The following is a 23,939-nucleotide window of genomic DNA, read 5'->3' on the forward strand; positions in this document are numbered from 1 at the left end:
ACAAATTTAAGGGTTGGAGTCCCAACCAAATTTTGTTAAAGATTCTGCAACCACAGATAAAGCTGCATTGGTATTGATCTCCATGGAAACTAGGTGGTCATTTAACCATATGTTGGATGTCAGTCGCAATTTAATTGTTCCAACTTTGCAGGGAATGCAGTCTCATGGGTACCAGCCTGAAAGTTTTCTTACTCGTAGGACTCTCTTTACTACCTTGAGTCTGCACGCTGGCATCAATTAGAGGCTTGCTGGCCCAGATCCTGAAGAACATTTTTGCTACTTGGCCGAGGCACACCTTTGTCATGAGGCTATGCTGTGGGCTGGCCTAGGATCCTTATGCCTGTATTCAAGTGGTGTTCCCCAAGCTCAGTCGAGTAAAACCAATAGCGTCTCAGAATTAGAGGAAGTTTCGTATCATAATATTCTTTGAACAACTCAGTCAACTCTAGTATCTCATGCCTCTGGGAAAGTTAAGCCCGTTATAACTGAAAATGCTGCAGGTCCGCAGGTAGCCAGAACGATTACTCGTCGCTTTTCATCGATGTTATTTGCCCGCAAAAAATTGCATTCTTCCCACATACTGGGCGCAGCAGGATCAAATGAGTCAGGCTTCCCGAATAAAGGCATAATACCAGAAATGCTTAACCCAACTCCAGGACAACTGTTGCAAGTGAATGTTGTTCAGGCATGTCCTGTTTTCTCCTGTCGCCTCTAAACTAATGGGACAGAAGCTGGTCCTGTCACCAAATCACCCTTTATTTACTTGTGCACAGTACACTGGCTGTGGCTATCCAGGTTGGTATCAGTCCCTTGAACTGAGGCAGTTCTAACCTCCTAGTGGCCTAATCAACCTGTGCAGAGATGTTATTTACACACCCCGAGAACAGATGGGACTTGGACTCAGGACTCTCAGTCCACGCGTAGGTGCACCTATGCCACAAGACGCCGATCTCCTGGATTTTTTTCTAAATGGGATTGAAACCAAGATGCGGAAGTAAGGGTTGCAATAGTGTTTTCTTTTTAATTTAACCAAATTCTCTTGAATTGAAATCAAGGTGGTAAAGGGATGCATTTTTTAATTTAATCTTTTTTTAATCAATCAGTTCAGAAATGTTATTCTACACCTCTGGATTGGCTGAGACTTGAATCCAGAAATCTGAGCCACTACCACTGTGCTGCAAGTGGGCCCATTTTCTGATTATATTTTTTCTTTTTTCTTTGATCTCCTGGTAATGTTGAGTATTAACTAGTCTAATCCCATTCTACAGTGTTTGGTCCATGGCCTTGTATGACTTCTGACTGCAAGTGCGCATCTAAATATTAGAATCACAGACGCAAACGGCATGGAAACGGGCCCTTTGGCCCAATTCATCCAGGCTCTCCAGATCTCCTGAACCGAATTAGATCCATTTGCCAGCATTTGGCCCATATTTACACCTTTCCTATCCGTGTACCTGTCCAAATGGGTTTTAAATATTTTAAGTACATTGTCCTCAGCCAGTTCCTCTGTCAACTCATTCCATGTACACACCATCCTCTGAGAAAAGTTGCCCCTCAAGTCACATTCAAATCTTTCCGGTCTCACCTTAAACCTATGCCCTGTAGTTTTGGACTCGCCTACCTTGGGACAAGACCCTGGCTATTCATCCGATCTTACCAGGGGTAAGCCATGGGGTACAGGTCTCTGGTGCAGAGTCTGCCCCTGTCGCTCAGAAGGGAAGTAGGGAGAGGAGGAGACCATTAGTCATTGGGGACTCCATAGTTAGGGGGGCAGGTAGGAGATTCTATGGGAACAAGGGAGACTCGCGGTTGGTGTGTTGTCTCCCAGGTGCCAGGGTCTGTAACGCCTCAGATCGTGTTTTCGGGATCGTTAAGGGGGACGGGGAGCAGCTCCAAGTCGTGGTCCGCATAGGCAACGACGAATTAGGTAGGAAAAATGGGTGGGTTGTGAGGCAGAAATTCAGGGAGCTAGGGTGGAAGCTTAGAGCTAGAACAAACAGAGTTGTCATCTCTGGTTGCTAAGCATGTCACATGCTAGCGAGGTGAGGAATAGGGAGCGAGAGCAGTTGAACGTGTGGCTGCAGGGATGATGCAGGAGGGAGAGATTCAGATACCTGGATAATTGGGGTTCATTCTGGGGTAGGTGGGACCTCTACAAAAGGGATGGTCTACGCCTCATCCAGACGGTACCAATATCAGAGGGGGCGGAATTTGCTATTGTACTTCAGGAGGGTTTAAACTAATGCAGCAGGGGAATGGGAACCTGAATTGTAGCTCCAGTGTCCAGGAGGTTGAGAGTAGTGAAGTCACAAATAAGGTTTCAAGGTCACTGGCGTGTATCAGCAAGCAGGAAGGTGGTTTGAAGTGCGCCTACTTCAACACCAGGAGCATACGGAATAATGTGGGTGAACTTGCAGCATGGATTGGTACCTGGGACTTCGATGTCATGGCCATCTGGGAGACATGGATAGAGCAAGAACAGGAATGGTTGTTGCAGGTCCCAGGGTTGAGATGTTTCAGTAAGATCAGGGAAGGTGGTAAAACGGGGGTGCTGTGGCACTATTAGTCAAGGACAGTATTACGGTGGCAGAAAGGACGTTTGATGAGGACTCGTCTGTTGAGGTGGTATGGGCTGAGGTTAGAAACAGGAAAGGAGAGGTAACCCTGTTGGGAGTTTTCTATAGGCCTCTGAGAAGTTCCAGGGATGTAGAGGAAAGGATTTCCAAGATGATTCTGGATAGGAGCAAAGGTAACAGTGTAGTTGTTATGTGGGCTTTAACTTTCCAAATATTGACTGGAAACGTGATAGGTCGAGTACATTAGATGGGTCAGTTTTTGTCCAATGTGCACAGGAGGGTTTCCTGACACAGTATGTAGATAGGCCAACAAGAGGCGAGGCCACTTTGGATTTGGTTCTGGATAATGAACCAGGCCAGGTGTTAGAATTGGAGGTAGGTGAGCACTTCAGTGATAGTGACCACAGTTCAGTTACGTTTACTTTAGCGATGGAAAGGGCTAGGTAAGTACCACAGGGCAAGAGTTATAGCTGGAGGAAAAGCAATTATGAGGTAATTAGGCAAGATTTAGGATGCAAAGGATAGGGGAGGAAACTGTAGGGGCTGGGCACAATTCAAGTGTGGAGCTTGTTCAAGGAACAGCTACTACGTGTCCTTGATAAGTATGTACCTGTCAAGCAGGGAGGAAGTGGTCAAGCGAGGGAACTATGGTTTACTGAAGAAGTTGAAACTTGTCAAGAAGAAGAGGGAGGCTTATGTAAAGATGAGGTGTGAAGGCTCAGTTAGGGTGCTTGAGAATTACTACTTAGCCAGGAAGGACCTAGAGAGAGCGCTAAGAAGAGCCAGAGGGGACATGAGAAGTCTTTGGCGGGTAGGATCAAGGGAAAATCTAAAGCTTTCTATAGGAACAGAAGAATGACGAGAGTAAAATTAGGGCCAGTCAAGGACAGTAATGGGAAGTTGTGCTTGGAGCCTGAAGAGATAGGGAAAGTGCTAAATAAATACTTTTAGTCAGTATTCACATGGGAAAAAGACAATGTTGTCGAGGGGGATACTGAGATACAGGCTATTAGACTAGACAGGATTAAGGTTCTTGAGGAGGAGGTGTTAACAATTCTGGAAAGTGTGAAAATAGGTAAGTCCCCTGGGCCAGATGAGATGTATCCTACAATTCTCTGGGAAGCTAGGGAGGAGATTGCAGACCCTTTGGCTTTGATCTTTATGTCCTCATTATGTTCAGGAATAGTGCCAGAAGACTGGAGGATAGCAAATGTTGTCCCCTTGTCCAAGAAGGCGAAGAGGGATAACCCTGGTAATTATAAAGCAGTGAGCCTTACTTTGGTTATGGGTAAAGTGTTGGAAAGGATTATAAGAGAGAATTTTAAAATAATCTAGAAAGGAATAATTTGATTAGGGATAGTCAACACGGTTTTGTGAAGGGTAGGTTGTGCCTCACAAAACTTAGTGAGATCTTTGAGAAGGTGACCAAACAGGTGGATGAGGGTAAAGCGGTTGATGTGGTGTATATGGGTTTCAGTAAAGCGTTTGATAAGGTTTCCCATGGTAGGCTATTGCATAAAAATACGGACTCATGGGATTGAGTGATTTAGAGTTTTGGATCAAAAATTGGCTACTTGAAAGAAGACAGAGGGTGGTGGTTGATGGTAAATGTTCATTGTGGAGTGTAGTTACTAGTGGTATACTGCAAGGATCTGTTTTGGGGCCACTGCTGTTTGTCATTTTATAAATCACCTGGATGAGGGCGTGGAAGGATGGGGTAGTAAATTTGCAGATGACACTAAAATCGGTGGAGTTGTGGACTATGCGGAAGGATGTTGCAAGTTACAGAGGGACATAGATAAGCTGCAGAGCTGGGCTGAGAGATGGCAAATGGATCTTAATACAGTAAAGTGTGAGGTGATTTGGAAGGAGTAACAGGAATGCAGACTACTGGGTTAATGGTAAGATTCTTGGTAGTGTGGATGAGCAGAGAAATCTCAGTGCCCATGTACGTAGATCCTTGAAAGTCGCCACCCAGGTTGATAGGGTTGTTACGAAGGCGTATGGTGTGTTAGGTTTTATTGGTAGAGGGATTGTTTAGGAGCCATGAGGTCGTGCTGCAGCTGTACAAAACTCTGGTGCGGCCGCACTTGGAGTATTGCGTGCAGTTCTGATCGCTGCATTATAGGAAGGATGTAGAAGCATTGGAAAAGGTGCAGAGGAGATTTACAGCAGAGGAGATTTACCAGGATGTTTGCCTGGTATGGAGGGAAGGTCTTATGAGGAAAGGCTGAGGGACTTGAGGCTGTTTTCGTTAAAGTAGTTTGAGGTGACTTAATAGAGACATACAGTGATCAGAGGATTAGATAGGGTGAACAGTGAGAGCCTTTTTCCTCGGATGGTGATGGCTAACTCAAGGGGACGTAGCTTTAAATTGAGGGGTGATAAATGTAGGACAGAAGCCAGAGGTAGGTGCTCAACTCAGAGTAGTAAGGGCGTGGAATGCCCTGCCTGCAAGAGTAGTAGACTCACCAAGTTTGAGAGCATTTAAATGGTCATTGGATAAACATATGGATGATAATAGAATAGTGTAGGTTAGATGGGCTTCAGATTGGTTTCACAGGTTGGCGAAACATCAAGGGCTGAAGGGCCTGTACTGCGCTGTAGTGTTCTGAGTTCCATGGTCTATATTTTTCATGATTTTTTCAACTCCTGTAAGATAACTCCTCAGCCTCCTGCATGCCAGGGAAAAACATTCTCATAACTGAAAACTTCCAGTCTTGGTAACATCCTTGTAAACCTTTGAGGGCTCTGTGGACACGGACCCCGAGAGGCCTTACATAGGAGATATGTTGCATATTCCTTTAACTAATAGTTATCAGATTTCTCTTGACAGCATTGGATTATCATGCAAAAATAGATTATTATTCCCAGGCGGCACGGTTACTCAGTGGTTAGCACTGCAGCACCACAGTGCCAGGGACCAGAGCGTTCGATTCTAGCCTTGAGTGACTGTGCGGAGTTTGCACAATCTCCCCCTGTCTGAGTGGGTTTCCTCCGGATGCAATGATTTCCTCCCACGGTGCAAAGGTGTGCAGGCTAGGTGGATAGGCCATGCTAAATTGCCCGTAGTGTTCAGGGGTGTGTGGGTTCTAGGGGGATAGGTCTGGGTGGGATGCTCCAAGGGGCAGTGTGGACTTGTTGGGCCAAAGGGCCTGCTTCCACACTGGGAATCTAATCTATTAAGTAACAAGGTTTTGAGCTTACTATGCTTTTTAGAAGAGTTGTTTTTTTTAAATTCTAAGTTCTGTGTTTTGATATAAAAACTGTATTAGGTGCCAGAGGAGAAGCAGATGCCCAGAACATCACAGTTTTGGCAATGTGGATGATAGAACACCCAAGTACAGAAGTAGATAACGAGCCACAGTCCGCAGTCACTTCAGATTCATGCCATGGGGCAACTGCTACGGGCAGTGGTGATAAGTCCAGGGATCAGGGCTACTTCCAGTCGCCTGGAGAAATACCTTCTGTTGATGCCACAGAGGTGGAGGAAGGGTTCAATGAAAGGTATGTTTGTGACTTTTGATATTTTGTTAGTAATTTTAAAAACTTGAATTGGACAATTTTATGGTTGTCTTGTAAAAGTTGCCCTGACAAGAGCATTTGACACCTTAAAAGTGTTCCCTTCGAGAAACGATAAGCCTCAATATTCAGACAGCATACTGTGCCTAACATCTACCAAAGTTTGCATTGTGTAACCCAAATTCATAATACAATGTTTATTCTTCTCAGCATAAAAATTCAACAATATTGTAGAGGTATGCATAAGAACATTGGACTAAAGAGCTGGCTTTCGAAACCTTAAAGCGTGCTCAACCATAGGATAAAACCAGTCATTCTTTCGGCCTTTGTCATGACCAATTACAATACCAGACTGGCAGTTGAGAGAATGATAAAGCCTTATTTGACATATCGAACAAGTTGAGTGTTGTTTTTTGGCAATGATTTTACACTGCGTTTACTTATATAAAATAATTGGATGCAAAAAGTAAATCCTGCAGGAGACATTTTTGATGGAATCTTGCTGAACTTTGATATGTTATGCTAAAAGAAACATAGCTTTGGTTCACTGTAATTGTTGGCTATTTTTGTTTAAATGTTTAGACTTCCGGTGAGTTATGTTTCATGTTTTTTACAGCCCAAATCAATTGGATCAAGAAGAAAATGGTTCATCTACCAATGCAGCTTCTTCCAGAAACCGTTCAACTGTAACTAGGAGGCAAAAGTTTGAGGTTGCAGCTCGAACTCTATTAGCACGTGCAGGTGATTCAAACATTCTTGCACCAATTTTTCACCTTAAGCAGAAAATTTGTCTGTGCTTGGTTAACCCCCTTTGTGAGGAAAGCTGACTTAATCATGAGTTAATCTAGAAAAGTTGAAGTGTAGAGTACAGTCAGATTGTTTGAATTGCATTTGAAAACCAAGGTAAAACAAATACCTGTTTTTATGGAATTTTGTTTGTGAATCAATTATTTGTTATTCACATTGCATAGGTGTGTAATAATTTGATAAAGCACTTTTCACTTTAAAATTGCAGCAGGATTGTACCGTTCAGTTCAGGCTCATCGAAACCAAAGCCGGCGAGAGGGGATGTCAATGCCACAAGACCCAGCTGCCCTCTATGACTTTAACCTCGATGAAGAATTGGAGATTGACCTGGATGATGAAGCAATGGAAGCCATGTTTGGTCAGGACTTTGCAAGTGATAGTGATATGTTGGGAATGTGGATTCCAGAGGTACTGGACTGGCCAACATGGGTGTGTGGTTGCAGCTTGTGCTGCTTTTGCTTATTTTAAGTTTATGCTCCAACTTTGCTTTCACTATGGTGTATTGTTTGGCACTTGTTGATCCTATTTGCAACTTTTGTGCATCACAGACAGAAGCTCAGTTTTATAGCAAGTCTCTATCCTTGTTCTCACCACGTGTCTATAAACGGATTATTTCCATTTTCCCGTTTTTAAATACTGGGTATTTTCTTCTCTTTTTTTTATGGACAGTGACATGGATTGCACCTATAGTGGTAAAGTAAACCTCCAAAAGATGGATTTCACACACACTTCCTAGATGTGGGGCAAACTGACAGTACAGACACACTTAGAAACATATAAGGAGCTATAAAATTGAAATAGCATCAGATTATATTCAGTCACTAACTGGTTCTATCCCTGAGCCAGAAGGCCTTAATCCATGTCCCACCTGCTCCATAAGTGTGTAGTCATGCCTCTGAACAGAATTATTAGAAAATATCAATCAATGTCCACGCTTTTTCAAGTGGAACCAAAAGCCCAAAGTTGGGGTTAGTAGTGTGGATTTGTTTTGTGAGGGTGTGCTGATTTGGCAGCCAGCAGTTGAGGAAGTATAGGCAGCTACTTTTAGTTAAAAGTCCCTTCAGAACTTTCTTTTAATTAATTTGTAAGATGTTAGTCAGTGATGCTTACATTATTGCCTGTCCCTAGTTGCCCTTGATAAGTTGGTGGTGACCAACCTTCCTGAATCACTGTAATCCTGTGAGTTGACTCTCAATGCCATTCAGGAGGGAATTCCAGGATTTAACCCAGTGATAGTGAAGGATTAGTAATTGCTTTCCAAGTGAGGGTGGTGAGTGGTTGGATGGGAGCTTCCATGTGGTGGTATTCCCATGTGTCAGCTCCCTTGTCCTTCTCGATGGACAATAGACAATAGGTGCTGGAGTAGGCCATTCGGCCCTTCAAGCCAGCACCACCATTCATTATGATCATGGCTGATCATCCACAATCTGTATCCTGTTCCTGCCTTATCCCCATAACCCTTGATTCCTCTATCTTTAAGAGCTCTATCTATCTCTTTCTTAAAAGTATCCAGAGAGTTGGCCTCCACTGCCTTCTGAGGCAGAGCGTTCCATATATCCACCACTCTCTGGGTGAAGAGGTTTTTCCTGAACTCTGTTCTAAATGGCCTACCCCTTATTTTTAAACTGTCCTCTGGTTCTGGACTCATCCATCAGCGGCAACATGCTCCTGCCTCCAGAGTGTCCAATCCCTTAATCTTATACGCCTCAATCAGATCCTCTCTCATCCTTCTAAACTCAAGCGTGTACAAGCCCAGTCGCTCCAATCATTCAACATATAGTCCCGCTATTCTGGGAATTGACCTCGTTAACCTACGCTGCACTCACTGAATAGCAAGAATGTCCTTCCTCAAATTTGGAGACTAAAACTGCACACAGTACTCCAGGTGCGGTCTCACCAGGGCCCTATACAGCTGCAGAAGGACCTCTTTGCTCCTATACTCAATTCCTCTTGTGATGAAGGCAAACATGCTATTAGCTTTCTTCACTGTCTGCTGTACCTGCATGCTTGCTTTCATTGACTGAAGTGGTTGTGGGTTTGGAGGTTGCTGACTGAGGATCTTTGAATTTCTGCAGTGCATCTTGTAGATAGCAGCAATGTATACTGAGCATCTGTGATGGAACCAGTGAATGTTTATGGATGTACTGCCAATCAATCAGGTTGTTTTGTCTTGTCTAGTATCAAGCTTCTTCTTTGTTTTTGGAGCGGCACCTATCCAGGTAAAGAAGTGTTCCAGCACACTTGTGATTTGTGCCTTGTCGTTGGTGGACAGGCTTTGGGCAGTCAGGAGGTGTTACTTGCTGCAGTATCCTCTGACCTGCTTTTGTAACCACTGTGTTGATGTAGCAAGTCCAGTTGAATTTCTGGTTGGTGCTAACACCCAAGAAGTTAGTAGTGGGATATTTGTTGGCAACACCATTGAATGTAAATGGGCAGTGGTTAGATTGTCTGTCTGTTATTGGTGATGGTCATAGCCTGGCATTTGTATGCTGTGAATGTTACTTGTCATTGTCAGCCAATGCCTGGATATTGTCCAGATCTTGTTGTACTTGAACATAGACTGTTTTAGTACCTGAGTAGTCACAAACACTGCTGAACAGAGTGCAATGATCAGCCAGTATTCCCACTTTTGACCTCACAATGGAGGGAAGTTTGTTGATCAAGATGCTGAAGATTGGCCTCAGACCCTATCCTGAGGAACTTGTACAGAAATGTCCTAGAGCTGTAGAGCCTGGCATCCAACAACCGCAGCTATCTTCCTATGTGCCAGGTATGACTCTAATCAGCAGAGATTTTGCCCCCAATACCTATTGATTCCAGTTTTGCTAGGGCTTGTTGTTGCCACATTCGGTCGAATATAAACTTGATGTCAAGGGCTGTTATTCTCAAACTCGCCTCTCAAATTTAGTTATTTTAACTACATTTGAAGCAAGGTTGTAAGAGGTCAGGGCTGAGTGGTGCTGGAAAGACCCAAATGAGGCATCACTCAACAGTGCTGAGCAGATGCTGCTTGTTAGCACTGTTGATGACCGCTTCCATCACTTACCTTAATAGTCTGCTCTCAATCATAAGTAATCAATTGGCTGGGTTAGATTTGTCCAGCCTTTTCTATGCAGGACATACCTGGGCAGTTTCCTACATTGTCGGGTAAATGCCAGTGTTATAGCTGTACTGGAAGTGCTCCGTTAGGGGAAACGACAAGTTCTGGAGAAAGTGTTTTCCGAATGTTGTCAGGGCCTGTAGCCTTCTCCGTATCCAGTGTTTCCAACTGTTTCTTGATATCGCGTGGACTGAATCAAATTAGTTGCAGACTGGTATCTGTAATGCTGGGGACTACTGGAGTAACTGCGATAGATCATCCACTTGGCATTTCTAAGTGAAGGCTGCTGCAAATGCTTCGGTGTTATCTTTTGCACTATTGTGTTGGGATCTTCCATCATTGAGGATGGCATATTTGTGGATTCTGCTCCTCCAGTGAGTCATTTTATTTTCCTCCACCATTCCTGAGTAAATGTGGCTGGACTACAGAGCTTATATCTGTTCTCTTGGCTGTGATATTGTTTGACTCTGTCTTGTTGCTTCGGCTGTTTGGCATGCAATGGCCCTGTTTTAACCAGGTTGTCACCTCATTTTCAGGTATGCCTGGTACTGTTCCTGGCATGCCCTCCTGTACACTTCATTGAATCAGGGTTGACCCCATGGCATGATGGTAATGATTGCATGGGAGATATGCTGAGCCGTGGCATTGTAGAACATGCTGATATACAATTCTGCTGTTGGCCGACAGTGCCTCATGGATGCACACCCTTGAGTTGCTAGATCTTTCTGAAGTTTGTCATATTTCTCGTGGTGATATTGCCAAACAACACGATGGAGGTTATTTTCAATGTGAAGGCAGGACTTCATCTCACAAGGAATGCGTGCTGGTCACTCTTACCTATGCTGTCATGGAGAGATCTTCAACCGGCAGGTTGAACAGAATAAAGCCAAGTATGTTTTTCCCTCTTTCAGACTCAGTCAAGCAGTTTGTGCTTTAGGGCTACAGTGATTGGAACCAGGTGCTTCTCATTAAGTTCGAGATCGTTGGTTGGAGTTGTTAACCAGGGCCAATCAGGAAAACCTTGGCTGACCACAGCCCCTATATTGTGCACTAGTAAACAAAGGATGACCCTGGTTTCTGTGCAGCTATTTCATGGACCCATCCAGTTCAATCAGTAATGTTGCTGCTGAGCCATTCTTGGTGGTGGACATTAAAATCCCCCTCCAGAGTACATTTTGTGCCCTTGCTACCCTCAGTATTTCCCCCAAGTGTTATTCAAAATGGCGGAATGCTAATTCATCAACAGTCTGCGGTAATCATCAGGAGGGTTTTTTCCTTGCCCATGTTTAACTTGAAGCCATGAGACTTCATGGGTCAGGAGTCAATGTTGAGGACTGCCAATATGAGGATGGCTAATTTTCCTTCCGTTGAGGACACTAGTGAACAGGATGAATTTTTTTCTGACAATCAACAACAGTTTCATGGTTAATAAATAAAATCAATTCACATTCCATTATTTGCCATGGCAGGATTCAAACCTGGGTCACCAGAACATTAATAAGGTTTTGGAGTAGATCTGTAGCTTGGGTTATTAATAGTCTAGCAATAATACGACTAGACCATCGCTTCCCTTTATCGTTTGGGCAAAAAAAATTGGCTGATATCCTTGGGAAATTAAACAGCTGTCCTTAATTGCTGTGGTCTATGTGTGACACCAGATCCACTGGAATATGTGGTTGACTCTTGTTCCCTCTGAGCAGTCAGGGATGGGTAATTTATATGCTCACTTAGCAAGTGATACGCACATTCCTGAACAAATGTTTTTAAAAATTCAGTTTCAGAAAGTGATAAAATTTCCAAAAATTTATGTTTGAATTGATTTTATTTTGGAGAATAATTTAAAGTGCCAGAAATTCCAAACTCTTTTACCAATGTTGCCCATTGTTCCATAATTCTAGTTATAGCAACAAAGCAGGAGGGATTCTATGGCTTAGAATTTCTCAGTAGAAGAACCAACTACTCAACACACTTTGGCTATCTGAAGTTCTTTTTGCCCGAGATTTGTTTCTTGAAAATTAGTTTATATTTTTCAGCCAAGAGAATTGAGACATGACGATCTGCTTATAAAGTTGCTCAAGTCTGTACACTTCGTAGCAGTTTGTTTCTGTTTGTAGAAAGGCAAATTTCTTTTATTCTAAAACATTCAAATAGAAAGAAACAAAAGCAAAATGGCAGAATCACTCCATCAGGTTATGTGTACCTGCAAAAGTAGTCAGGCTCATTCTGTCACATGTAAGCAAGTTTTTTTTAAGTTGAGTAAAATGACCAAAGCTTTCTGATTTGCCATTGTGCCAAATGTAAAATGCTTCTGCTGTAATTTTACTGCTCAATGTACAAAAGCAGCAGTTTCTGATCATTGTATCTGAAATGGAGACCTGATCTCAATACCAGATCTCCCTCTTCTGCCCCCTCCAGTTCTTTATTATTACTGTCGAGATTATCGTATCTATTATGGCCCCTGGTGGAAATATCCTTTGGTCGTTAATTATCATTTTAAAAACAGCATCCACATGCCATATGAATAGAATCTATCTTTATTAACTCTTGGGAAGCCACCACGTCAGTGATGAAAATAACTTGGGTTTATGTAGTTGTTCGTTGACCTTAAATCATCCCAAAAAGTTTCTTGGGAAATTAAGTACTTTTGAAGTATGGTTACTGTTAAATTTTAGGAATCAGGGCAGCCGCTGAGATGATATGAGTTAAGTCAGATCTGTTGTACTGATTTCAACCAATCGCATGGTCACTAATTGGTCATGAACTGCACAAAATACAGTCCTGTTTCTGAATACACATGACTGCAAGCATGCATAAATTGTGAACCTGACTGACCACCATACATTGGTTTCCATTGTAATTCTTGGCACAGTCTCAATTATTTAATGTGAATCTGGTTTTGAGGATCCTTTATTAAATGATGCATACACATGTTACACCTTTCTCGTTGGTGAAGAAAAGAAGTCTTGGCGTTTGCCAGTCTTCCCATTGGCACCACCAATCATAGTTTATCTGCCTGATTTGGGAAAGTTTATCTGTTAATGATTCCTGCTACACTTTCATGTCACCTGTGGTTCAGCCAATCAACAGCCTATAATCATGTTGTCCTTTTTTAGCGGCATGGTGGCTCACAGTGCCAGGGACCCGGGTTCAGTTCCACCCTCAGGACACTGCGTGTGGAGTTTGCACAATCATCCGGTTCTGCGTGGGTTTCTTCTGGATGCTTCGGTTTCCTCCCACAATCCAAAGATAGAATCATAGAATCCCTACAGTGTGGAAACAGTCCCTTTGGCCCAACAAGTCCACACCACCCCTTGGAGCATCGCACCCAGACCCATCCCCCTATAAACCACCTAAACTGCACCTTCCTACAGGCAATTTAGCAAGGTCAATCTACCTAACCTGCACATGTTTGAATTTTGAGAGGAAACCAGAGCATTCAGAGGAAGCCCACGCAGACATGGGGAGAACGTGCAAACTCCACACAGACAGTCATCCGAAAGTCAGGTCCCTGGCGTTGTGAAGCAACAGTGCTCACCACTGAGACATCGTGCCACCCTGTACCTACTGCACCTGGCACCAGGCAGTCTCCCATCCAAGTACTAAGTCTAAGGCCTGAGTCTGTTTAGCTTCCAAGATCAGAAAGATATGCAGGGTATGTGTGCATTGGCCGTGCTGAATTTCCCATAGTGCCCAGGGAAGCTTGGGTTAGGTGGGTTAGACATGGGAAAATGCAGGGGTAGTGCAATGGGTCTGGATGGGATGCTCTTCGGAGGGGTCATGTAAACTTGTTGGGTCGATTGGCCTGTCAGGATTCTATAAACATACTGTCTTCTGTAAAACATATTTCTTGTATCCTAATCCTGATGAATGTAATGCAAAAAGTTTTGTTGTCTTATCACCTTTTCCCAAGTTCCTCAAATCATTTCATCTGAAACTGAGTATCTTTGAATCTCTGGTATTTTTAAAAATGATTTAGCATTGTTGTTACTGACTTTAGTTTGATTTTCAGATCAGTGAACTGGAAAGGCCACATTTGATGATTTTGATCGCTTGGAGATTCAGACAGGGGCCTGTTGTCCTATTGCCCTATATTTTACTACAGCAAAGAGAAGTAGATCATCCTTTGTGATGGGAATGTTTATGGGACTCTAGTTTCTAGCTCTCTAACAAAGTAATTTTGAACATCACTCTTTTACTTTGTTTCCAACTACACCAAATGGTGTCAATATATTGCCCATGGATAAGTAGATGGTTTTGTGCATTCTAAATTGCTGCTATTTTATTAAGATGATGCACAGGTGACTATCAGAGGTTCGTAGTGTTCTACTTATTCTACTGGTGTTTCTTTGCAGTCTTTTGAACTGTAGCCTCAGTAATAATGGTTACAAAACAATCGATCAAGAACTTAATTTAAGATACAAAATGCACATTTAATCAGGCTTACATTCATGAAATTATTATTCATTCCACCCCCACACCCTACTATCTCATGTGATCCTGCAACAAACTAGAATTTCTGTGTTTTTAACTTGAAAAGTTAAAGATCCAGCTCCTTATTCAGCCACTTAACATGCAGTTGATAATATTAATGTGTGATGAGCAGTCAGTTTCTTCAGAATCATTTGAACTAAATCTTACTCTTGGGGTATTTGGATTGTGAGTATTGTTCAAATAACAAGGGTACTTTATTCCAGTTACTAACATGTTGCTTTTGCTCCTTTTTTTGCACTTGGTTATGGGTTACTTTTAATCCTGGTGTATTAATTATCTTTGTAAATATTTCAGCCCATACTGATTTGTCATATTTGTTACATCACATGTCTGCAGCATATTTGCGAGTCTGATGAAAGAGATGAAATAGTCATCTGTGAACTCTGTGATGCAAATGTTGGTCAGTTTAATCACCACATGAAGAGAAACCATCCAGGCTGTGGGCGTAGTGCCAACCGTCAAGGCTATCGCAGCAATGGGTCCTACGTTGACGGTTGGTTTGGTGGTGAGTGCGGGAGTGGAAATCCATACTACCTCTTGTGCAGTGGCTGTAGGGACAAGTATCTGGCCATGAAGATCAAGACAAAGGTCCCAGTTTCAGAAAGGTGAGATGAGTTTTCAAGTAATTGAGGATATAACATAATTTACCTCCCAAGCTTATAGGGATGATCATGTGGGTGTAAATAAGTATGATTTCTGAGAAAAACTCTTAAATCATGTCCTCCATAAATCCCCTTCCGTTGTGTGATAAATATTAAGAGGTATGTGAGTTGTAGATAGAAATTTTATTCAAGTATTTAAATTTTTGACAACCCCCAAATCGGAACATGTCGTTAATATGTTAGTCAGTCAACTTCAGTACAATTAATTCAAATTGTTTCTGTTGAAGAAATTGTTGGAAGAACAGAGTTTATAATTTGATTCATCCCTGGCTTATTTTGATAATTTATTGCATCAGTCAAACATACCTGTTATAGTTCCTTTTAAATAGTATTTTCTTGTGCGCGATCAATGGCTGCCAAACAGTCCATGAAGTTCACATTGAACAACTGTGCCAACTTATAGAAATTTACAGTTGAGTGCTAAACGTTTTTACAAAAAATGCTCTTTTTTGAAAACATAAAAGGTTTTACAGATTAGAAGTATTTTTCTTAAATGGACTTTTGATTTTTTTTAAAATTTATGAATCAAGTTCTGAACAGCACTTCAAAGATTGATTTTTAGCAAATTGTGCCAGTGAGCAAATTTATTCTTAAATATTCCAGATTCCGTTCCTCTCTATCTCTTGTACAATACCCATAATAATTGAACTGGATTGAAAACTTGTACTTTTCATTGAAGACGTAATGAGTTCCAGCTGGCAAAAAAAAACCATTGTAGCATTGGTTGACATAGATACAGAACACACCATGCATCTCTCAGAAGGATTTCGTGTTCTGTTTCAAAATAGGTTCAATTGTTTTTGAAGTAATTATGCTCAAGATAGCGGCAGTTATAGAATCCTTAGTGTGGAAACAGGCCATTCAGCCCAGAAAGTCCCACTCAGACTCACTCCCCTATCCTATCCCCTGCATTTCCCATAGCCGATCTACCTGTCCTGCATGTCTTTAGACTGTGGGAGGAATCCAGAGTACCCAGAGGAAACACAGATATGGGGAAAGCATGCCAAGTCCACACAGAAAGTTGCCCGAGGCTGGAATCGAACCTGGGTCTCTGGTGCTGTGAGGCAGCAGTGCTAACCACTAAGCCACCATGCCACCCCATCCTGTGCTGTGGCTCACTTTGCTTCACCAGTGTTATTTCGATCCTGACACTTATTTTTTCTTCCTGTTTTACACCTGCAACCTTTGTAAAAACTCACTTCACACCTTTAGGTACTGAGCAGTTACTGAAAGTTGCTGCGTGATATGTCATTGTGTTCCATGGCAAGTGATATGTAGCAGTCCAAGTCAAGAGGAAGAGTTGAGGTACAAGTTCCAAAAAAATACATAAAACATAGAATGCACATCAAGCTTGATGTTGGCTTGAGCTTTTTTTCTTGGTTTTCCAAGTCATCTTTAGATGTAAGGGCCTATGCCTGCAGTAATGAGGATCCTAATGGTTATTTTAGGACCTCTGAAAAGTTGTGTAACTCTGTGGAGTAGGCATCAGCCGCTCTCTACTTGTCTTTCCCAGGCACGTCTGGAAGACAACGAATATATTTTTAAAAATTCTCACAAATAACTCCCAACTTCCTTATGCAATCAGCGCTTCCCTCTAGATAATCTCAACATCCCCTCAATTCCCACACCATCCAGGCTAAAGAACATGGTTGACAAGATGAGTGAACTAACAGTCAGCTGAAGGCATGATTGAGGCTTTCTGCTCGCCCAAAGATTAAGATGAGTCTCATTGAAACTTCTGATGGAGTATAAAGATAAAAATTAAAGGAGAGCAGGAGAGCCTTTCCCTTAGTCAAAGAACAGGGTTGAAGAAATATTGCCAAGACAGTCGGGCGAGCTGTGCACCTCTCCATTTTGATGCTTGTGGAAGTGTGCTGACACCTGAGTAACTGCTGAGTTTGCCAGAGAATAGTAACAGCTTCTGAGGGAAAAGCTCTGGAGATTGAAGCTGGAGTATATCCCTACAGAAAGGGTAAAAATAACTAAATTGCTTGAGTATTTTATTTACAGTTTAAAGTTGATGTGTGTTCTTGGAATGATTAAGTATTGTTCATTTTTCAGATACAAAGGCCAGGCACCAGATCTGATAGGCAAGCAAGATAGCATATACGAAGGTATTTGCTTAATTTCTGATTATTTAAGTGATATGATAATTTAAATTGATTAGACACATTTAAGTACTTTTTTAGTTTGTTTTTATTCTTTCATTCATTGAGTTCATTTGCTAGCAGGGCCTGCATTTATTGCCTATTCCTAGTGGCCCAAAAGGTGACCATTACCTGCTTTTTTGAGCCGCTGCAGCAGTGACAAAGTTCCAAGTCAGACTAGTAAGTGGCAGAGGGAAAAGTTGCAAGAAGTGTTTTTTTTTATATATCTGCTGCCCTTGTTCTTCCCAATCGCAGAGATTGCAAGGTTGAAAGGCAGTGCCAAAGGCAACTTGATGAGTTGCTGCACTGCATCTAATGGATTGTACAAACTGTTGCTGTGGCGTACTTCTGGTGAAGGGCATGAAAGGCTAAGGTCGCAGATGGACCGCTGATCAATGGGCTGCTTTCTCCTGGATGGTCCTTGAGTTTGTTGAATGTTTTTGGAACTGTTTATCCAGGCAAGTGGAGAGTATTCCATCATAATCTGAACTAGTGCCTAGATGGTGGAAAGGCCCTGGGGAGTCAAGGTGAGTTACTCATTACACAATGCCTAGGGCCTGAGCTGCTTGTACTAACGCTTATGAAATGGTTGGTCCAGTTCATTTTCTGGTCAACATCAACCCCAGGAAATTGATAGTGAGAGATTCAACCAAAACAATACTGTTGAGAAATGTTTAGATTTTCCTTTATTGAAGATGGCGATCACCATTTAAATGCTTCGGATGAGTTTCTCCACTTATCTGTCTCTTTAATTACATATAGTGTGCACCATGCTAAACTAGCACTAGTGATGCACAGTAGCCGGAGAGGAATCCAGTTTTGACTGAAGAAACAGGGTTATACCATTCAGCCCTTTGAACTGTTCTGCAGTTCAGGTAGGTTGCGGTTGATCAGCATCCAAACTCCATTCATTCTTGTGGCTCCATATTTCCAGGCTAGGAAAAATCTGTTGATCTCAATGTTAGTTGAAATACAATCTGTTCTTTTTGTGAAAGAATTCTGTAATCCCTTATGTAAAAAAGGTTTCTTGACTTCTTCCCTACTTGGTCTGCCTCTGTGTTGGAATCTAGGACAAGACAACAATTATTATCAGTGGAACAGGTTGATTTTCCACATTTTTCTTCCTCAGAGAGAAAAGGAGAACAATTGCACTTTCAGTCACTGCCCTCCCAAAGCAGCATGTGATTTAGAACCAGGGAACTGGTCCTTTAAAGGACATGGGAACTTGTCATTTAAAACCCACTACTTTATTCTTCCCTGGGACGCACAGGTTGCTGCCGAGGCAAACATTTGTTGCCCAACCCAAATTTTCCTCGTGAAAATGGTGGAACTGCATTCTTGAACGGTTGAAGGCTTGGTATGTAGGTATACACAGCACCATTGGGGCATAAGTTCAGGGATTCTGATGCAGTAAAATCGAAGGAACAGTGATATATTCACTAACTCAGAAATATGACCCGATAGTCATCGCGAAGATCTGATTATAAAGAGATCAAAAATGGGAATTTAACATTCTTCCTGTCTTTCCAAATGGTCAAACACCCCTGAAAGGAAAAGACAGCACTGTTATTGAGATGAAATGAGGACAGTTGCAAGAGATAATTTAGCCTTGGATGATTTAGAGTCCATTTGAGTGGAGGTAAAAATCAGCAAAGGAAAGAAGGTAGCAGTAGGAGCAGTGTATAGAACCCAAATAGTAGCCATACTGTAGAAAAGGGCATACATGGACAAATAATAACTAAGTAGAAAGGATAGAGAAATACTTGTGGGTGATGTTAATTTAATGTTGGTTGAATTAATCAAGTTGGGATGGTAGCTACAGGAAAGAATTTTTGGAGTGCATTAGGGATAGGTTCCAAGAACAACATGCCATGGGGCCAATCAGGGAATAGGCCATCTTGGATCTGATGATAGTTAACAAGGCAGGTTTAACAAATGACCTATGAGTGAAAGACACTCTCAGATGTTGCAATCATAACAGATCATAACAGGTTTAAAAACAGAAGAATTAAGAGCAGGAGTAGGCCGTTCGGCCCTTCGGGCCTGCTTCGCCATTCAGTAAGATCACGGATGATCTTTTCGTGGACTCAAATCCACTTACCTGCATTCTCACCATATCCCTTAATTCCTTTATTGTTCAAAAAAAAACTATCTTAGCTTTAAAAACGTTTACTGAACTAGCGTCAACTACTTCACTGGGCAAGGAATTCCATAAATCAACAACCCTCTGAGTGAAGAAGTTCTTTCTCAATTCAGTCCTAAATCTACTCCCTCTAATCTTGAGGCTGTGCTCTCTTGTCCTAGCTTCACCTGCCAGTGGGAACATCCTCTCTACTTCTATCTTGTCTATTCCCTTCATAATTTAATGTTTCTGTAAGACTCCCCCCTCAATCTTCTGAATTCCAATGAATATAATCCCAATCTACTCAGTCTTCTTATAAGATAACCCCCTCAACTCCAGAATCAATCTAGTGAACCTCCTCTGCACCCACTCCAGTGCCAGTATATCCTTCCTCAAGGAAGGAGATCAAAACTGCACATGTACTCCAGGTCTGGCCTCACCAGCACCTTGCACAGCTGCAACATAACCTGTCTGCTTTTAAACTCAATCCCTTTAGCAATGAATGACACAATTCCACTTGCCTTCCTAATTACTTGTTGTACTTGCAGACCAGCCCTCTGTGATTCATGGATAAGGACACCCAGGTCCCTCTGCATAGCAGCATGCTGCAACGTTTTACTGTTCAAGTAATAATCCCATTTACTGTTACTCTTACCAAAACGTATGACTTCACATTTATTTACATTGTATTCCATCTGCCAGACCTTTGCCCACTCAGTCAATGTATCCATGTTCCTCTGCAAAGTTTCACAGTCCTCTGCACACTTTGCTCTGCCACTCATCTTAGGGTCATCTGCAAACTTTGACATCCTGCACGTGGTCCCCAACTCCAAACCATCTATATATATATTGTAAATAATTGCGGTCCCAGCACTGATCCCTGAGGCACACCACTGTCACTGATTGCCGGCCAGAATAGCACTCATTTATCCCCACTCTTGGCTTCCTGTTAGTCAACCAGTCCTCTAGCCATGCTAATACTTTGCCCTTAACGCCATGCATCCTTATCTTATGCAGCAGCCTCTTGTGCGGCACCTTGTTGAATGCCTTTTGGAAAGCTAGGTACACCACATCCACTGGGTCCCTATTGTCCACCTTGCTCGTAATGTCTTCATAGAATTCCAGAAGATTTGTCAAGTATGACCTGCCCTTCACGAACCCATGCTATGTCTGCCCAACTGGACAATTTCTATCGAGATGCCTTGCTATTTCTTCCTTGATTATAGACTCGAGCATCTTCCCCACTACAGAGGTTAAGCTAACTGGTCTATAATTCCCCATCTTTTGTCTACCTCCCTTTTTAAACAGTAGCGTAACATTTGCTGTTTTCCAATCTGCTGGGACTGCCTCAGAGTCCAGTAGATTTTGGAAAATTACCGCCAGTGCACTTGCTATTTCTTCTGCCATCTCTTTTAATACCCTGGGATGCATTCCATCAGAGCCAGGAGATTTTATCAATCATTAGCTTGCCCAACACTGCCTCTTCTGTAATAATGATTGTTTCCAGGTCCTCATCTACCTTCGCCTCTTTGTCAATTACTGGAATGTTATTAGTATCCTCCACTGTGAAGACCGATACAAAATACCTGTTCAATGCCTTGGCCATTTCATCATATCCCATAACTAAATTCCCCTTCTCATTGTCTAAAAGGCCAATGTTCACTTTAGCCACTCTTTTCTATTTTATATATTTATAGAAACTTTTGCTATATGTCTTTATGTTCTGCACTAGTTTTTTTCTCATGTTCTCATGCTTTTCTTTATAGCTCTTTTTTATGGCTTTCTGTTGACTTTTTAAATTTTTCCCAATCTTCTAGTTCCATGTTGTTTTTTGGCCACTTTGTATGCCTTCTGTTTCAATTTGATAGCCTCCCTTATTTCCTTAGACACCCACGGCAGATTACCCCTTTTCTTACAGTCCTTCCTTTTCATTGGAATGTACTTTTGCTGAGCACTTTGAAAAATTGGTCTGAAAGTCCTCCACTGCTCGTCAACTGTCCCACCATAAAATCTGTCTGCAGTCTGCTTTAGCGAAGTCCTCCCTCATTCTATTGTAGTCCCCCTTGTTCAAGCATAGGACCCTGGTATTGGGTTTTATCTTCACATTCTCCATCTGTATTCTAAATTCAACCATGCGCTGAAGACTCCTTCGAAGACTAACTGTGAGGTCATTAGAACATAGAACATAGAACAGTACAGCACAGAACAGGCCCTTCAGCCCACAATGTTGTGCCGACCATTGATCCTCATGGATGCACCCTCAAATTTCTGTGACCATATGCATGTCCAGCAGTCTCTTAAATGACCCCAATGACCTTGCTTCCACAACTGCTGCTGGCAACGCATTCCATGCTCTCACAACTCTCTGCGTAAAGAACCTGCCTCTGACATCCCCTCTATACTTTCCACCAACCAGCTTAAAACTATGACCCCTCGTGCTAGCCATTTCTGCCCTGGGAAATAGTCTCTGGCTATCGACTCTATCTATGCCTCTCATTATCTTGTATACCTCAATTAGGTCCCCTCTCCTCCTCCTTTTCTCCAATGAAAAGAGACCGAGCTCAGTCAACCTCTCTTCATAAGATAAGCCCTCCAGTCCAGGCAGCATCCTGGTAAACCTCCTCTGAACCCTCTCCAAAGCATCCACATCTTAAAACATTAATTATTCCTGTCTCATTACACAGGACCAGATCTAGGATAGCTTGCTCCCTCATCTGTTCCATTACGTACTGTTCCAGAAAACCATCACGGATACACTCAACAAACTCCTTCTCAAGGCTACCTCCCTCCTCTATACTAGTAGTATTAGACAAACCGATGGGTTAAAGGTGGATAAATCCCCTAGCCTGATGAGTTGCATTCTAGGATCCTCAAAAGAAGCAGCTACTGTTGGTGATGCATTGGTTGTATTTTTCTAAAAACCCTTGGACTCTGGAGAAGTGCTGATGGGTGAAAAACCGCCAATGCGACACTCCTATTCAAAAAGTGAAGTTAAAAAGTGGGTAATTACAGACTGGTTAGCCTAACTTATGTTGTTAGAAAAAAGTTGGAATCAATTGTCTGGAAAGTAGTAGTAGTATTTTGAGATAATTATGAACTAATCAAGCAAAGCCAGTGTGGCCTCATTAAACACAAATCATATCTGACTAATTTATTAGAGTTTTTGAGGAAGTGTCACCTGAGTGGATAGAGGGGAGCCAGTGGATCTGTTATATTTGGACTTCTGGAAAGCATTTGACCTTGCAAAATACCTTGTAAAGATCATGTCATAAGAGCCATAAGATGTAGGAGCAGAATTCGGCTGGTTGGTTCATCAATTGTGCTGCACCAATTGGCCATGATTGACATGTTTCTCAACCACATTCTTCTGCCTTCTCCTTGTACAATGTTGGATTTTGGCATAGATAGAGAATTGGCTGACGGAAAGGAAACAGTTAGTCGGGGTAAGGCATCCTTTTTAGGTGGTTGACCTGTAATAAGTAGGATTCTACAGGGATCTTTGGGACTGCAGTATATGTTAATGATTGGAGGAAGGAAGCAAATTTACTAAAGAGAAATTTGCAGACAACAGAAACATAGATGGGGAAGTATGTTGCATGAGGGATAAAAGCAGTTGACAACAAGATATTAATAGGTTAAATAAATGATTTAAAGTGGGCAAATGGAATATAACGTGGGAAAATATGAAGTTATTCATTTTGGAAAGGAGAATAATAAAACTTTTATTTTAATAGAGGAAAAACTGCAGAAAGTTGCAACGCAAACAGTTGCTTGTGAACAAAACACAAAGTTCACACACAGGTGATGGATGTAGTTAGGAAGGGTAATGGAATGTTGGCTGTCATGCCGTCAGGTTTGGAATAGAAGATTCAGGATCCTTCCTGTGATTGTACAAGGTAGTGGTCAGACCACTCTGACCTACTGTGAGCAGTTTGGTCCCTTTTTTGGGAAAAGGTATTATTTCATTGGACATAGTTCAGAGACCATTCATTAGTCTGATCCTCTATTTGGAGGGATTGCCTTATGAATAAGGATTAAACAGGTTGACATTCGACTCAAGAGTTCAGAAGAATAAGAGGTGATCCCTGTGAAACACATAAGTTTCTTAAGGGACTTGGCAGGCTAAATGCTGAGATGTTCTTTCCTCCCGCTGGACGGTCTAGGACCAGGGTGCATATTCTTAGAATAAAGAGGTTCAGTTTAAAATTAAGATGAAGGAATTTCTTCTCTGAGGGTTGAGTGTCTTTGGAATTCCTTGCCACAGAGATTAGTGGGGGCAGAACTCTTGTGTATATTTAACACTGAGATATTGCAGTTGGCCTGTATTGGTCAAAGAAGGCAGCTGAGCACTATCTTCTCAAGGCCATTGAGGGATGGGCAATTAATGCTGGTTCAGCCAATGACCCCACATCCCACAAGTCAACAAAGAAAAGTTACATTCTTGATTAGGGTTAAAAGGAAGGAACAGCAAAGTGGGCATGAAAAATGTTGGATCAACCATGAATGTCAGAG

At 42.1% G+C, this 23,939-nt stretch overlaps 1 protein-coding gene across 1 annotated transcript in view; it reads left to right on the forward strand.

Moving 5' to 3' along the window:
- Positions 1–23,939, forward strand: part of herc1 (HECT and RLD domain containing E3 ubiquitin protein ligase family member 1) — a 339,275-nt gene that overhangs the window by 175,743 nt on the left and 139,593 nt on the right. Inside the window, exons 42-46 of the mRNA XM_059640184.1 lie at positions 5,852–6,083; positions 6,715–6,839; positions 7,114–7,334; positions 14,833–15,101; positions 17,220–17,272. Coding sequence (XP_059496167.1) covers positions 5,852–6,083; positions 6,715–6,839; positions 7,114–7,334; positions 14,833–15,101; positions 17,220–17,272 — 900 coding nt within the window. The remainder of the gene's footprint in view (positions 1–5,851; positions 6,084–6,714; positions 6,840–7,113; positions 7,335–14,832; positions 15,102–17,219; positions 17,273–23,939) is intronic.

This window comes from Stegostoma tigrinum, chromosome 36, assembly GCF_030684315.1.
Source record: "Stegostoma tigrinum isolate sSteTig4 chromosome 36, sSteTig4.hap1, whole genome shotgun sequence".
Taxonomy (NCBI): Eukaryota; Metazoa; Chordata; class Chondrichthyes; order Orectolobiformes; family Stegostomatidae; genus Stegostoma; species Stegostoma tigrinum.